The 17,504-nt window shown below is 34.5% G+C and overlaps 2 protein-coding genes and 1 long non-coding RNA gene across 11 annotated transcripts; 2 read left to right on the forward strand and 1 right to left on the reverse strand.

Annotated features, from left to right (window-relative positions):
* The first annotated feature begins 128 nt into the window (after positions 1–128).
* LOC108872347 lies at positions 129–1,671 on the forward strand. Its single transcript, XM_018659822.2, has 3 exons — positions 129–672; positions 884–930; positions 1,031–1,671. Exons 1-3 carry the CDS (start codon positions 243–245, stop codon positions 1,298–1,300), a joined length of 747 nt encoding a protein of 248 aa, XP_018515338.2. The 5' UTR covers positions 129–242; the 3' UTR covers positions 1,301–1,671.
* On the reverse strand, positions 865–2,749 carry LOC103872889. Of its 8 annotated transcripts, none has more exons than XR_004448207.1 (4): positions 2,723–2,741; positions 2,299–2,645; positions 1,963–2,216; positions 865–1,860 (listed from the first exon to the last, which is right to left on the reverse strand). It is a non-coding gene; the product is annotated as an uncharacterized LOC103872889 (long non-coding RNA). The 8 variants fall into 8 exon arrangements; XR_004448209.1 differs by having other exon boundaries at positions 2,715–2,741; XR_004448208.1 differs by having other exon boundaries at positions 869–1,157; positions 1,227–1,860; positions 2,299–2,749.
* A 6,106-nt stretch (positions 2,750–8,855) lies between these two features.
* LOC103872890 (dentin sialophosphoprotein) lies at positions 8,856–14,578 on the forward strand. Of its 2 annotated transcripts, none has more exons than XM_009151329.3 (9): positions 8,856–9,127; positions 9,300–11,686; positions 11,786–12,009; positions 12,096–12,254; positions 12,359–12,538; positions 12,742–12,936; positions 13,039–13,137; positions 13,221–13,853; positions 13,969–14,578. In XM_009151329.3, exons 2-9 carry the CDS (start codon positions 9,328–9,330, stop codon positions 14,326–14,328), a joined length of 4,209 nt encoding a protein of 1,402 aa, XP_009149577.2. In that variant the 5' UTR covers positions 8,856–9,127; positions 9,300–9,327; the 3' UTR covers positions 14,329–14,578. The 2 variants fall into 2 exon arrangements, with proteins under 2 accessions (XP_009149577.2, XP_009149578.2); XM_009151330.3 differs by having other exon boundaries at positions 8,932–9,127; positions 9,249–11,686.
* Positions 14,579–17,504: the final 2,926 nt, after the last annotated feature.

The following is a 17,504-nucleotide window of genomic DNA, read 5'->3' on the forward strand; positions in this document are numbered from 1 at the left end:
ATTTTTTTTTTGTAAATTAATAACTCGAAGAGAAAGATCTAAACATCGAGATCAATATTGTTGTACTGTGATCCAAGTTAATGATCCGCTCTGCTTTTTTTATTCATTTCATCATCGGCAATAAAATAAACGACACAAATAGAGTGTAATGTAAATAGGTGCAGATCACAATATAAGACGTAACAGTCTTTTATGTATTAAAAATTTTAAAACCTAACTTTATAATTACGAAAACACAACACATGCTTGGGAGGAAATATCCTAACTTCACAAGTTATTATTCATTATATATAAAAAAATGCAAGAATAGAGAGTTCAAAAATAGTTTGGATAAAGTTGTGCTAGACTCTCTCGTCATTCTCGTCCTCAAGGTAATGGTCATTCTCGTCCTCAAGGTAATGGGGAACGCGTGTTGTGTTGCTCCTCGTGACAAAATGGTCCTCCTGCCTAACTCATCATCAGCTGCTGAGAGGAGGCATTCTACTACTTGGAGCTTCCGCTGGGATAATCATAACAGAGGCCGTGTAGCTGGTGAAGAAGCCTCTCTTAGTTGGTTGTCTGATGGGATTAGCCAGAACGATGTGTCTGACATCAACTCTGATTTTTTATCATCTCAAGGTTCCCCTTTGGACAGCTTTCGGACACAGACGATGCAGAAGTCTCCGGCCTCAGGTAAAATAAGTTCAGCTTGTTTAGTATTTTTTTTAGCTTGAGGGAACACATGTATGGTGTGTTATTCACTTGAGACTTTTAGATAGTATTTTTCAGAACCTGTTAAATCATGTTTCTCTTGATATGACTTCTCTACTTGCTTCTTGACTTGCCTATGCATCTGTCTACAGATCATAATAATCTTACATGACATTAATGAATATTTTGGCAGATTTATCTTTTCCAAGAAATTCTTCCATGGATACAGTCTTTGAGCAGGTAAAGCTTGTTTCACCTATAGTTGAGTTTTCTCACATCTTTGAAACTTTTACATTTGTTGATACATAACCTCTCTTTTGCGTTTCTATCTCTCACACAGAAAGAAAAGGATTCAATAGAATCTGCAGCACCTTCATACCCATCTCCTGCACAATTGTCTCTTTCACTTGCTTCACAACCATCTTCTTTCCCAACGCCACCACTTCCCTCCCAGATCTACTATCACCCTGCAAGTTCATCGACACTTAATCCAACACAGCAAGTCTCAGATGGTAAGATCTGTGGAATGAACTCACTTAGCAGAAGCTCAGCAACTGAAGAAGAGGAAAAGGGAACTCCTTTTATAGTAATTCATATACTACCACAGTAAATGAAAAATAATGTGATCCAACCAAAGAACGTAATTTTGTTACAGCTCCCACTTGCATCAACATAACTCAAAAGCAGAGTCTTGAAGATTTACCAAACTCCTTCATATCTTCAATGGTGCTTTCTCTGGTAAGCAAAGAAATTCAGCGACTGCAACAACAACATAACTGAGTAACGATCCATTCAAGCGGGGTATACAAAAGCATTCTCTCAATCAAATTAATGATAGGAGAGATTTTCATTCATTATACTTACACCGAGCTTTTAAACAGACGTTTGTATCACTGTTCTTTTCCTCAAAAATTCTGTGGTATCAGTTTTGATGAAGGATGTTTGTAGTTCTCGCCAAATATATATATGAACGTTAGTGTATAATCAACAAAATTCTTGTTAACAATAAGTTGCAGAGATCACTCCACTGTCATCCTTAGTTCGAGCTTAGCCTAGAGATTCCTCCTTTAAATCACAGTTCGCTTCGAAGTCTTCAAACCAATGCAACCTCCTTGTGCTTCCAATGCTGATGCAAAATTTTCATTACACCATCAAAGAATCCTCTTCTACCTAAATAATGAAACAGATACATATTGAAAATTGTGTAAACCAATCTGGTAACCTTTCGAAAAGGAATAAGAAGAAGCGAAGAACAGATTTGGAGGCTCTTACCAAGAACCAAGCTGCTGTTCATATTCAGTCAGATTCTTCTCAAGCATTCTCTCTCTTCATGAGTCAGTATCTCAATGTCATCGTCGTGCTCAGATGGTTTTCATACTGAATTAAATTTAAACAACTCTAGTGTTGGTTTCTCTATAATTGATTTCAGCTGCTATAAAAGAAGAGCAACCCATCGAAGTAATACTCCATCTGCATAGTCCATTCCACAAACACATGTATTTTTGGCCCTGATTTAAGTTTCACACCTTTCCAAAGAGAAGAATTTGCTAAATATTAAACGAACATAAACACAAAACAAAAAATAGAAAAAATCAGACAACAACAAACCTCTTCAAAACCTCTCTCTCTGTTTGTCTCTAGGACAACCTTACTGCGATGATCTCAGCGTGTGCTTCCGTAACTCTAGATCTTTATCTGCATTCCAATAGAGACGAACATTAATTAATTAATTAAGCAAACACAACCAACCAAAAAGAAGCAAAATAATTTGAATCAAATCGCCACGTAATAATGTGCATAATTAAATTGTATTCGACGACAAAACCTAAACCTTAGCAGAGATCACCGCAGAGATCAGCTCTGAGAACACAACTCGTTTCAATCTTTTTGGATGAATGGAACCTGATCTGCTGAACTCAATCGCTAAACTCTGTTCGTGAAGCTCGGAAAGGACTCTGAAAGTGTCATCTTTTGAGATAAGAGGTAAAAGAGGCTGAGATCCACGCTTCAGAAAACATTTAAACCGGCTTACTCGGTTCTGAGCTATGCACCTTGTATCACAGATTCATTTTGAGGTGTAGAATAGGTTAGATTATACAAAAAAATTTATGAAATTCAGGGGTTTAGCATATCAGCTCATACCGTTTGCCGATAAATAAAAGATCAAGTCCTATGAGGATCCCGCTTTGTGCATGATTCAGGGCTGTAGATGGAGCTACACGCTTGAGGGAGCCGTCATAGAGACCAACTCCTTGTTTCTTAGTTGGAGTGGATTTCGCTGGATTATTAGCCATGGATGTGGTGGTCGATATCGCCGGAGTTCGGTTCTAGCCGAAGCTTTGGAGCTGCAAACTGTTTATCATCCATAGCCATAGCTTGATTTTCATGGCCATAGCTTGATATTCTTGTATAGAGGTTCTACGATGTGGTTTGATTTAAATATCGATAAAGGAGTTATATAAGATGGAAAACAAAGGGAGGTGAAGGAAAAGATCTCATGAAGATAAGAGTCAAAGAAGTGAATTGAATGTGTTATCAAAACTCTGAAACGGAGATTCATAGAAATCGGAAACGATGGTGGTGGAGCGGAAAAGTTGCGTTGTTTGCTATGAGCGCGAGATGGGCAGTGTTATAATGGGCCACTTTGATTTGTCATAAGCCCAGTAAATATGATGTGCGAGATAAATTAAATTGACGTGGCAGTATAGCATTTCCTCATTCGTTGATTTTATTTGCTGAGGTGGACTCCCTCTCCATTGAGGATATTCAGCTTTTAGTATTGTATTGATACTATAAAGGTCAAATTTTTAATTTTTCACAACAAGAATCGTTGAAAAATATAGTGTGCGTGTAATAATGAAAGAGGAATGGGAAGACTTTAAATTAATGACAGTGACATGGGGAGCTGATTACTTTGAATGCAATCTTAGATTAGTAGTGAAAGGAAGCACATGCATATGAGACACAAGGTTCATGTGTGATCATGTGAAAACTGGGCGGACAAAATAAATAAATATCCCAAAAATATCTCTAGTTTTTTCAAAGGAGTGATCAATGGATCTCAAAGATGATATTGTTTTAAAACATGAATTTTCCTATAAGGAACAAAAAAATATGTAACACGTATCAAAAATAGATCAACCGACTTAATGTAGAGATTGCTCACAACCCAACAAACAAAAGAACAAACCACATATATAGACTCACTTATCAGTTATCACACGTCTCACGTATGTAAGCGTGTGACATATTGCGAAGAAGTGGAAATCAAAATGTTCCAAGAGGCAAAAAGTTGAAAACCCAAGTAGCCATAGCAATAATCATGTGACGTTGCGTCTGGTTGCATTATCTTTAAAAGCTTGCCGGAGATACTTATTGCGAAATAGATTTTAACCAATTGAGATTTTACATATATATAAAAAAATAGTAAATATTGTTGTAGGTAAATTTTTAATAGTGATTGACCCCAATCCGAAAAGCCACGCATCCAGAAGAATCCATTAGCGTTGGCCATCTGCGATAGAATTTTTTGGAGAAATTTCAATATCACCCCGCTGACAGAGAGTTGAACTTGCGACCTATGGTAGTCATGTGTGAAGATCTCATTTGAAACAACTAGGCCATCAATGATATATCAAAACTGTTATATGTTATGATTTTACATATACTTCCTTCGTTTCGATTTAATTATCATTGTAGGAAAAAATTTCATTTCAAAATAAGTATTGTTTTAGAGTTTTAATGCAAAATTTATTAATAAGATTTTTTATTTTATTTTTTTTTTGTTGAAATATGATTAGGTATTTAAGTAATTATGTGTTTATTTTAAAAAATATACAAAATCATATGTTTTTTTAATCTATGTGCATAAACTTAGAATGACAACTAAAATAAAACGGAGGAAGTATAAGATAGTTAATTGTTATGATGTTTTCTTTTTCTCCCAGCGAGTTCACAGCTGCATGACATATTTACATCTATCAAAGTTAGTGACAAAATTCATTGTTAGATCAGTTTATATAGCGGGATAGATAATATTTTACGTTAGTAAAATTGTTGCATTAAGCTCTGTCGTGATATAGTTTGTATATTTTACTGAGTAGATCTACATTCTTGAGATTATAGTATCCCTTATATATTAAAGGAGAAACATTGTAATAATTGCATTCACATTATACTAGACACGTGGCAGTTTCACAATGATTTGATAATAAATATGCTAACGCGTTCACACTATATTCATCACACTATATACTTTGTATTTTTTAGTATAAAACTCATATGCATGGTTCCAATAAAACTTTAGATTTTTCGGTTCGAATCAAAACAAATAACGAATCAAAAGCTAAACTATATATATAAATTATTTTTATTGTTTACAGATAAAGTTGGGCAAAATATTTATAAATTTTGATTCAATTCGTTATCCGTTTTGATTTGAACAAAAAAAATATGAATATTCGTAACTCTACAAAGCAAATCAATTACTAAAATACAATTAAAAAAAGCAAATCACAAATACCAATATTTTCAGGAACGGATATCAAATTCGATATGTTATATGCATATATATACATATATGTACAGAATTATATATATATATGTTATATATATTATAGTTTATATAAGTTTTACAATATTTTTATGAATTAAATTTATTATATTAGGTATTAAAATTTAAAAAGTTCAATAATATTTTATTTTTGTAATAATACGTTATTATTAATTTTTCAATTATTTTTTAAATTTTGTTTTATTTACGGATCAAATTGAATATTCTTTAAAATTCTAAATCATTTCGGTTATCAGAGTCACCGACTATCCAGGTGGCTAAAGATTGAATCAACATGAATGCCTCCAAATAACGTGATATTCGATCTGTGCTCACCTCTATTTACGGATACAACTAATTTTTTATATGAAAAAATTCACTAATGTCAAGGCCTTTTTAATTTTTAATTTTTAATTAATTTTATCTTTCATGTATTATTTAGAACAAAAATATCATTTAATATTAATTAGCAATATCTTTATATATTTGTCATTTATTTTTATATACTTTTACATACACATACATGTGCACCTTGATGTGAGCACTTTATAAGTATTTACCACCACTGAAGTATTTTTTTTTTTTGAAGTTTAAATATTTTTTTTCTTAATGATTCTTTCACTACCGACCAAATTATAGTGAAATGATTTGTCTTAATAATTTTCTTTTTTTTTCTTAAACTATTATCCGTTTACAAACTATGGTATGAAACCTTTAGTTCGACATGACGATTATCTAAAATTTATAACATAAAATAAACAAATAATAGTAATTTTTGGTTTTTATCGAAAAACTAAAAAATCAAACATTCTAACAGAATAAACCAAAATAAATATTAATTTAAAATAATAGTTATATTTTAGGAGATCAAAAATCAAAAAATAACTTAAAATCGAACTGATATCCAGATTAAACAGATTTAATGTGTTTTTATTAAAAATAATAAAACTAATAATCACATTCCGCACAAAGCGCGGATTATTACCTAGTTATATAGTATTATTCAAATAGAATGAATTTGAACATGAACCATATATATAACTGCAAGCGTTAAACAAATATTTACTAGTCCTCCGTGGAATATAAACATATTCGATGATATACTTATCTAGTTTTATATTGTATGAAAGAGTGTCAAAAGGTAGTATTTTAAAGAACACTTTTGATATGTATACATGACTTCCCATGTGAAGAACCGACTTTCCATGTGAGGAACCGTGTCAACATTACTAGTTCTTGCATAGATAAACATATAGAGAACCATTACAGAGAATTGACAAGGTCAAAAGATGGATCGCGACGTGACATGCCACCAACCTAAAACTCACCGCTTCACGCATTGACCCTATACATTTCACAAAACGTGAAGAGAAATAAGATCGGGGTTCGTCCACTAGTTACTAAATATATACACTATCATTTCGTGCAATTTAGAAGCCTCCAACTAGGTCACTCCACAAAATTCAAAATAATAAAATTTCTACATATAATTTTTATATATCTCGTGTAGTATTTTTTTTTTTTTGAAGATCGTGGGAATTTATAATTTTAATTTACAATCTCTCTTCACACCTAAAATTAATTTTTAAAGGAGATTTTTTATTTGCTAAAAAGTTAAAATCCAAATTAAAAAGATCAACCCCTAATATTAGTACATTCTGAATTATATATATTTGTATAGCTGTCATCAATTAGTAATTCAAGTTGGTATATTGTTATTACTAATAATATATATTAGCGGCTACTTACTTTGTTGCCAAATCTAAAACTACCAAACTAGTTAGAATTTGGTACGCGTATTAACGTTGCTTTCAATTCTTTTCTTTTTTTTAATAAATTAAAGGTTTTTTTTTGCTTGTTAACGGTTAATCCACAAGTACAATTAGCCAAATTCAATAAGCTAAACTTAGCCAAAATCAATAAGCTAATGTCGTGATATGTTCACTATATAATATGCTTTGGAATATTAAATTTTACCACCGAATTCAACGATGGATTATTGTAAAATTTAGTATGCACATCAACTTCAGTCGAGAGGTTGAAAAGGAGAAATTCTCATCAACCTATTCGAAAATGGGATGGACCATGAATTGATTGATAGATTATGACCACAAGCATTAGCTGCATAGGGTATCAATAGATCCATGTCACAGGCTCACAGCGATATGCAGACTAGGTAGATGATTTAATTTTCCTGACAACTTAATTTTCATATTTCTAAAACATTTTCAGTAATAACATATGTTCCGTTTTCGAATGTTTTTTGTTACGTGAACAAAATGTTTTTTTTTTTAACAACTGAATGCCACAGACTAATCCATATCCACAAGCTGTATATAATTATTTTAGTATTTCAATGTAGCATCGAGTTAAGAGATAAGAAATTACATCATCATTTGCTTTTGATGTAGGAAGGAACATCAGCAAGCAATCAAATAATTCATGAGCGAGAGAATCCCTAACTCTAAGAAGAAGAACATTGTTTTACGTGTATAACAGAAAGCGCATATCCGTTTTGGCAACAGCGGGTCCCATCCTCCTCACGCGCTGCTTTCTCCGACCCGACCCGAAACTATCAATATTCTTCCTAGAACCATATCCTTTGTTAGAATGTATTCTTATCATGAATTTTCTAAAATTAGGATGAATGCTTTTTTTTTTTGCTAAATATAGAGAATATAATTTTTGTCTGAAAATAATATGATTAAGTAAAAATATTTTCTACAATAATTTTATAATTAAAATAGAATCTGGTTTATAAATACTCTTAATTTTTAGTATTACTATATGGTCTTTTAAATTATGGTATCAACGTACCAATGTAATATATTTTTAACTTAAAATGAATAAAAATTATTTATAAATGAGTAATAATTTGTATATATATGCTTTATATCAAATTTTGATGATTTAACTACCGGATAAATTTGTTGCTGACAAAAAAAACTATCGGATAAATTTTGATATATGGTTTATATCAACTTTTTCAATAAAAAAACTACTGGAGACATGCAAATATACTCTAATCATTTTTTTCTAACATTTTAAAAGGGTTAATCGATTATTGAGGTGTCTCTCAACATTAAATATGTTAGCTGTAAAAGATACTAGCTAGTAGTTGCAAAAGATAATTGTACTTTTAATCTTAATTTATCCCCTAAGATGTGCCTAAAAATAAATTCATATCCACAAGCAAATAAAAATCCTCTTTGCGTTTCCTAGTTGGATCCTCTTTTTCATCTTTTAATTTAAAACCAAAATTCATTCGCATGCATTATCCGATAGTACAAAATAAGACAAATTATGAAACTTATAAATTACATCTAAACTCTACGTAGTCACAAATATTTATCTTGGAGTATTTTCCCGTAATAAGTATTTGGATAAACTTCATAATCAACTAAGCTATATATTTGATGAGGTAAAATCCACTTTTTAATGGTAATAATTATGAATATAATAACCAAAACATATATTGAAGTTATCAATATTGATAGTATTTGTAATCATACATTAAAACTTTGGTAGTTATAGATTACCAAAAAAAAAAACTTAGGTAGTTATACCATCTCGCTATTTATTTATGAAGATAAATGCATAGGTTAATAGAGAAATACAAATAAAAAAATAATAATCTGTTTAAGGAAGCCTCTGTGCGAAAAAGAGGCTCTACTGGACGTTCCCATTCTCGTCCTTATACAGCTTGCCTGAGCCAGCTGTTTTCTTCTTCATCTCTCTCTCTCTCTCTCTCTCTCTCTCTCTCTCGCGTCGAACTCTTTTCCTCGCTCTCAAATTCCTTTCCTCTATCAAATCGTCGGCATTGTCTACCTTTCCGATCTAGCTCTTTCACCATTCGAAATCTCCGGCGACAAGCCTGATCTCAAGGTTTGTTGAATTATTATTATTATTATTTTATTTTTCCGGAACTTTCTCTGATCTCCGTCAATGTCGGTTTAGTCTCTCGTCAATTTTTTATCATCGCGTGTTTTCTCTTAATTTTCGCTAGATCTGGTTGCAATTTCGTTTGATCTGATCGATTCGTTCGCGTTTTGATTAGCCGTGATTCGTCGGTGCAAGCTGTGAAAATGCCGGTGGAGGTGGAGAGAGACCAAGGAGAGGTGTCGGTGAAGGTTGATATGGAGAATGCGGCTGAGAACAAACAGGAGGTGGTAGCTCCGGCCTCCAAAGAGGACGTTGGGGATGAGATCAGCCGTGGCGGCAACAATGGCAACGGCAACGGCAACGGTGGCGGAAACGAGAAGGAGGATACGGATGGTTCCTACGTTTTCGTTACGGAGAACGATACCGTGGGAGATGATCCCGTCGTGTCTGATTCTGTTGAGGCGGTTGATGATGCCATTGTGGAGAAAGATCTTAAGGAGGGAGAGGTTCTGAGTCCTGAGGAAGGTAAGGTGGAGGCTACAAGTAGTCAAACCGTGGAAAGCTCTGGAGAAGAGAAGGCAGTTCATGGACCAGAGGAAGTCGTTGAGATCCCAAAGTCAGAAACCGAGGATCTTCTTGAGAAAAGTGTGGATCAAGAGAATCCTGGTAATGGGCATCTTGAAATTGGGCTTGATGGTAAAGTGGAATCTATTGAGGAAGTGGATCAAGATTCTGAAGTTGGATCCAGGGATATTCCAGAGAATAATGCGGAGGATCCTGCGGATTTGCAGGGAAAGCCTGAAGATAAAGTCGAATCTGAGATTAAAACAGATGTGGAGGGGCATCAAGGGGATATGACTGGAGCTCAAGAAAAATCTGATCTGGACGTAGATATGGCTGAAGCTCAAGAAAAATCTGATCTGGATGTAGATGTTTCTGAAGATCTTCAACATAACGAGGACGTAGCAAAGGCTTCCCTAGGTGATTCAGATGAGGGAAGTGAGTCTAAGGCTTCTCCAACTGACCACAGTGATGGAGGCATGGGTCTGGAACAACCTACGCTAACAGATCCAGCTGATACCGTTAATGGATCTGAAACTGTGAATGATCGCACTGGATCTGAATCTGTAGCAGTTTTGGAACCTGTTTCTGCTGAGAACGGTCACCCTCAGTTAGAATCAGAAGTTGAGAAAACAGGTGATGCCTCATTCACTTCAGAGGCGGAAAAAGTCAATGCTCCTGATGGTGATGTGTTGCCAGAATCTGGAACCGTGGAGGTTGGTGTATCAGAGGTAAGTACTGACGTCCCGAATGATAGTCAAACTCTCACTGACGTCAGCTTGGAATCCCACACATCTGGCGAAGATGGTGTTGTTGAAAATGGTAATAGCAACCCAGAATCTGAAGCGATTCAGGACAGTGCTTTTGTTGACAACAGCAAGGTGCAATCTGAAGCTGGAGCTGTTGAAGCTTCTGTTTCTGATGAGAGTATCACTACTCATCAAGAATCTCAAGATGCCAGCGAACCTGCTTGTGATGAAGATGGAAAACAACAGATAGCATCTGAAGTTACGGAAGTTCTTGATGCCCCTGCTTCAGAAGAAAGCAGTGATGCTGTCATTGTTTCCAAAGATAGTGTTCTGGTAGCTCCCGTTTCTGATGACTCATCTTGTACTAACCAGCAGGAATCAGAACGTGGTGTGATATCTGGGATTGTTGAAAAACTTCCATCCCATGAGCTACATGAAGATGCAACTTCTGTCAATAATCCAAGTGTAAATCTAAACGATGACACCAGAAGTCAAGGTTTCTCAGAGGATCATGGTGTTGTTACGAACCAGAAGATCCAAGACGATAGCAGTGTTCAGTCAAAAGAAGTTACCGACGTGAATGAAAAACATGCTCCAGTTGAGAAAGTTCAAGAGAACAACTCCGAAAGGGACTTAGATACTGGCGGTGATGTTTGTCTAACCTCTGCTGAGGAAGTGAAAGAGTTACCTGCAGGGGATCTTTCTGGGAATGAGAGTGCTGACACCATCTCTACAAACGTCAATGGATCATCGAACTTGTTGGATTCCAAAAGCGCAGTCTCTGAGTTGGCAGAAAGCTCAGCAGAAGGACCGGTTGGAGAAACAGGCGCTGTTGCGACGAAATCTGAAGCTGCGCAACCAGTTAAAGAAAGCACTGAACCACATGTTGTTACACCCGCTATTCAATTTGGTGAAATAAACAGAGAAGTCCTTTGTGGTTCAGAAGTGAACGTTCCCATCGCTGTTGATGTGTGTGAGGATACACCTTCGGAAGAAGTTCCTGAGATAAATGACGCGGACATAAAAGATAGATCTGTGATGAAACCAGATGAAGAAGTCGATTCGAATACTGAGAGCCTTGACAGCACAAAAGCCCCTCTCGACAACAATGATCTAATAAAGGTAAGTAAAGAGGATGATTCGAGGGAGGAAAAAAATGAGACAGATGGCGCCACTTCCTCAGTTGCATCTGATACCAAACATACAGGAGCTACAGACTGCGTGGAAAGCCAACATGTTGAAATCAAAGGAGGTAATAAGTTGATATAAAATGAAATTAGGCTGTTTACTTGTTTTTTTTTTTTTTGAGGAAACGCTGGAGTTGACTGTATATCTACATTTTGGTGTTCAGGAGATGCTGCTAAAACAGATGATAAAGCAGAAGGTTCAGCGCTTGATGCTTCTGAAGGAAACACTGTAGCGGCAGAGATAGAGAAAAGACCATTCTACTTTCTGCCTAGAGTTCCAAGATATGATGACGAGAAGTTAGCTGAGCAACTCAAGCATGCTGAAGCGCAGGTTGATCAAAAAACACAGAGTCGGGATGCTCTTAGAGAGGACATCCAAAAGATACGCGTAAGAAATGCTTTTGAGATCTGTCATAACGTAAAGCATTTTATAGTAAATTTGGCTCTGACATTTGTTGAAATCATTATCTCTAGGCAACATGCAAGGACTATGATATCAGTTACAAGGCGGCCATGGCAGAAGAGAGATCTGCAAGAAAAGCAATGCATTCAAAACGGCAGGAAATTGAGGCCCTTCAGTCTGTGATTAGCCGGGTTAAGAGTGCTGCCTCTGTTGACGATATTGATTCAAGGGTAAGACTCCCTGCAGATCACATTTCCTGCAAACTGTTGTTACAATATTTTGCTTGACAATCTTGATTATGCTTAATCTATCTTATTTCTCTGCCTCCAATCAGGTGAATAATATGGAACACATGATACAACACGAAACTCTATCTCTGAGTGAAGAAAAAGGATACATTCGGGAAATAAAGCAGCTGAAGCAACTCCGTGGTCAGATATCTTCGAGTATGGGTACCAAGGATGAAGTTAAGCAAGCATTAGATGACAAAGAGAAAACGGAAGAGCGTTTGAAGGTACACTACAATCTAAGCCATCTAGCAGTCATCTTTGTGTCTCATTCTTCTCTCTCTACATTGATTCAAACCTATTTTGTCGGTTGAAGGAGCTTTATTTCCTTCTATTTACATAGCGTCCATCAGGGTGATTTAGCTATCTCGTCCATTCTTTGCGGATATCATTTACACAGTGCATAATGTGACATTTCTCATTATGACAGATGTTGAGAAAGGAACTTGACGCCCTCAGAAACGATCTCTCAAAAGTCGAAGCAGTCACAAAAGCTGCTAAGAAAAAGTGTGATGAGGAATGGGAAGTGCAGAATAAACTGCAACAACAGTTCAGAGCTGCTGATGCCGTTCGCCAGGAAGCATTTGTGCACCTACAAGATTTGAAGAAACAACAACGAGAAAAGGTACCCAAAGAGCATCTGGAACCGGACATAAACTGACAAATGCTTGCATCTATATTTTGATTAAATCCTTCATGTTCTTACAATTTCCTTTTGGTATTGCAGAACAAATATTTCTTCAAGTATAGAGATGATTCAAGGGCAGCCAATGAAATGGCTTTGAAGAAAGACAGGGCAGCCCTGCAAAGCCTTTGCTCTGACCAGGTTTAAGCACAAGCCAAATAAATTTCCAACTACGGTTTTAATCCCTGTATGTCGGTTTGGTACTCATTATAGCCTTTAAACAGGTGGAGAATTTCATGAATATGTGGAACAACAACGAAGAGTTCCGTAGCTATTATGTAAGATGCAACACAAGGAGTACGTTAAGAAGATTAGGAACACTAGATGGACGATCTCTTGGCCCTGATGAGGAACCACCCCGGATCACTTATGCTGCAAGAACGGACAAATTTAGAACTGTGAGTGACAGGGCAGAGAAACATGAGACAGCTCCACCAGTTTTAGCAAAAGAAGAGAAGGTCGTTAAATTTGAAGGTTCAAAAGTTGAAAACAATGGAAAGGATATTCCAAAACCGGCTGAACAGAAGAACCAGACCACGAAACCTAAGAAGGCCGTCAAACCAGACCAGCCTCTACAAATTGTCAAGGAATTGGTGTCTGCAAAAGAGGAGATAGAGAAGTCAGCAACAAAGGAAGAAGAAGAAGAGACACCTAAGTTGACCAAAGAGGAAGAGGAACAGATTAAGAAAGAAGAGGAGAAGAGGAAACAAAAGGAAGCAGCGAAGATGAAGGAGCAGCATCGCTTGGAGGAAATAGCCAAAGCGAAAGAGGCAATGGAGAGGAAGAAGAAGAGAGAAGAAAAAGCAAAAGCAAGAGCTGCTCTTAAGGCTCAGAAGGAGGCTGAAGAAAAGGAAAAGGTAACTTATTATTATTATCTAGTCTCTCTCACCAGTATGTTTAAGTTGGGACAAGAATGATTCATAAACTCTTGTGCTTGTCATTGATCTGATGCACAAACTCTCTCTTATGTAGGAACGAGAAAAGAAACTAAGGAAGAAGGAGAGAAGAAAGGGAGTTATTACATCAGAAGAGACACCAGAAAACCCAACTGAGACATCAGAAGCTGTAATCGAAACTCCAAGGGAGATTGATATTCCAAAGAAACAAACCGCTGAGGAGAGCCAACAAATCAAGAAGTCCCACAAAGCATCATCACAGTTTCTCAAACAAAACAAGTCGAAATCTATTCCACTACCTTTGAGGAACCGAGGAAGCAAGAAAAAACTGAAGCAGTGGATGTGGATTGGACTCATAGTTCTGGTCGCCCTCGCATTGTTCCTTCTCGGTAACGCAAATCTCTCCTTCTCTCCCGAAAATCTATGGTTTATATAAAAAAAGAGAAATGATGAAAGTGGCACTCTCTCACACACTTTCCCTTTTTGTTTGGATCCTCATCTTTAATTAGTTTGGGTTGTGTTTGGTGTTTTCTATTTATTTTGTTCTTAAAAGTGGAAGCTCTGATTCATTGATTTCACACAGACAACAGACATTAGATTGGTTTTGCTTGCTTGGTATTGTCTAAGAAACACGACTTTAAGTTTTGTTTTTATACCATAATATATTATTATAGCAATAATGTCTTCTCTTCCTTTTGATCTGAAACATAGTGTCTCCAAACGTCAATGTCTCATGTAACAGGCATGCTGTAGATTAGTATTACTAACTGCTATTGTAGTTCATAGCATTTAGTACCCATTATTGTCAAAGTAAGGACCAAATCCATTCTCGGTGTTGGTAAACATCTTCACACCTATGCACCACTTGAGTTGGTGAATCCGTTTCATATTCTATATTTTGATCCAAATAAAAACAGCTTCAAAAGAGTCAATAGTTGAAAGGGTTGTTGGTGACCAACTTAGGCGCCGTGATGGACTATGGACAACGATACTCTCTGCACCAATCACAGAGAGATTCCCATGCCTTTATAAGACATGAAACTCGTTGCCTTCAACTATTACTAGGAGAAGGAAAAGAGGCATGGACAATCAGATATTGTGAAATTATACCAGAAAATGTTATATGTTATCTTCCTAAGAATGACGTGAATTCTTTGTGGTCACAGCATCACCTACAACGCAATATGAATTAGTTTACAAACGATTAAACAAGATTATCCGGATGTTTGACTCAAACATCTAAATTTTAATTTCGTTTTCATGACCCATAAACTAATTACTAGGCATAAAATAGTTAGTTCTGTAATATTTAACTTCAGATATGTGGAAATTAAGATTAGGAAAATGGTTGCGTTCAAACTCAGCCGAATCTTTTTAAATTCACAGGACACGTGACATATAGCGCATTACTATTTTTCGTATCATTCTCTCATCTCTCACTGTATTATTTGACATGGAAAATGTAGTATATATTTTGTCAACTAAAAGGGAATGTTTATAAAGAATCATAATTTGCTTCGAAAGAAAAAATATTTGAATGAAAATAATAAGTATTTAAAAATGTAGAGACGTAATGCTACTCACCATTGTTTTCAAATGGTTTGAAGAATTATTTTCTCAAATCTTTAAAATTAATGGTTCAATATCACATATTTAATTTTTTTTTCCTTCTGAAATTTCTTATAATAATTCAAATGTTCGAGAAACAGACACTCCTACAAGCCTTAGACATCAAGGCATCAGAATAACTACAAAACAGGACAGACCCCTGATCACAAATCAGCACCCATATAAACTCATTTCCTTTCCTTCTCTCCGGTAAATGGAGGCAGTGGCAAAGCATTACCATGGAAGACAGATTAGAGGAAACGGCTTTCATTCACGAAGAATTCAAATAACCAAGAAGAAGGTCCCGTCGCAATATCACATATTTAATAGCGTGAAGGTTTTCTAGATAAATGATTTATATGTTTTTTTTTTTGCCTTAGATTGAAGTTGTCAGATCCTGAGTTTCACATCACGAAACAGTGAGTTTATAAGTGGTTAAGATAATGGAAAATAATTGTACTAAAATATTCATGAGTCATGACCACGTCCAATGAACCTTTACCCGCAAAACTTCAAACAAGAAAAGTTAAATCTGTGCGAAAGAGTTGCTCATTTAGATTTGACCAAAAAAATAAAAAGAGTTGCTCATTAGATTTCTCCTTTTTATCGTACCATCGCATACATTATTGGATGTTTAATGTTAAAACGTAAATGTGCTTAGACCTAAATGTACTGTTTGATTTATTTTAATTTTTATTTGCAAGTAAAACAACAAACAAGAACGATGTTTTCATAATGTCATCTACCAGTTTATTTTGAAAAAAAAAGCACAATATAAATTATATCGAAAAGTAAGAGATCATAAACAAAACAAAATATGCCCTTCTTCAAAAAAAAAAAAAATTTTAAAAAAGTTTTGAGATCAGATTATTTTAAGATAACAAAACAGTTTTAGTGATTAGATGTGGCCGGCCTAATGGTATATGTTAATGGTGGTACTTTGTCATTATATTTATACCAATCAAATACTTATATATGTATATATATATTAATTCAATTAAATCTTCGACATATTGATAATTTGTATTCGAGAGGTTATATGGGTAATATCCTATTATACTTTGAAACTTTATAAAACATGAAAAGATTCGAGAGCAGCGCTCATAATCTGCGGGAAAATATTGATGGTATGAATCTTTAGCATAAAATATATCGGAGATGAGACAAATATTCACAGATCCTTTACAAATATACATCGACAGATTTATATATTTTATTGGGGAAAATCGCATAAAAAACCTTGAAAGTGTCACTTACTAACACTTTAAACCTTGAAGTTTTTTTGCTAGCACTTTTAACCTTCAAAGTGACATTTTTATCATAAAAACCCTCCAAACAAGAAAAATGACCGGTTGAACAGGTTAAAAACAGTTTTTTTTTCAAAAAATAATTATTTAATTAATAAAATAAACAAAAAAATTAATAAAAATCGAAAAATTTAACAAAAAGCTCACAAATTAAAAAATGAGAAAAATAAATAAATATTTAAAAATTAAATAAAAAATAACAAAAAATTCAAAAAATAAATAAGATCAAATTAAAATGGAGAAAAATAAAAAAAAAATCAGAAATTTAAAAAAAAAGTGAAATTTTTTGAAACTGTTTTTTAAATTTTTATTTTTAATTTTTTAGTATTTATTTTTTATTTTATAAAATTTTAAACCCTAATTCCAAAACCTCACCCCTTAACTCTAAACCCTAATGTTTGGATTAATTAACCCAAGGGGTATAAGTGTATATTTACCTCTTTAATGAAACTTATTTTTGTGACTTTGAGCCTTGAATACTAGTTTGAGAACAAAAATTTGGTTTGGTGTTATCTTAGTCTTTTTTTTTATGAACACATATCTCCAATGATAATTTCTGACATTATATTTTAAAATGAAAAAAAAACTTTTTGAATTTTCATTTTTTTGAAATTTATTATTATTTTTTCTGTATTTTAATTTGATCTTATTTATTTTTTAATTTTTAGTTATTTTTTATTTAATTTTCTAAATCTTT

Source organism: Brassica rapa, chromosome A06, assembly GCF_000309985.2.
Source record: "Brassica rapa cultivar Chiifu-401-42 chromosome A06, CAAS_Brap_v3.01, whole genome shotgun sequence".
In the NCBI taxonomy this organism is placed as follows: Eukaryota; Viridiplantae; Streptophyta; class Magnoliopsida; order Brassicales; family Brassicaceae; genus Brassica; species Brassica rapa.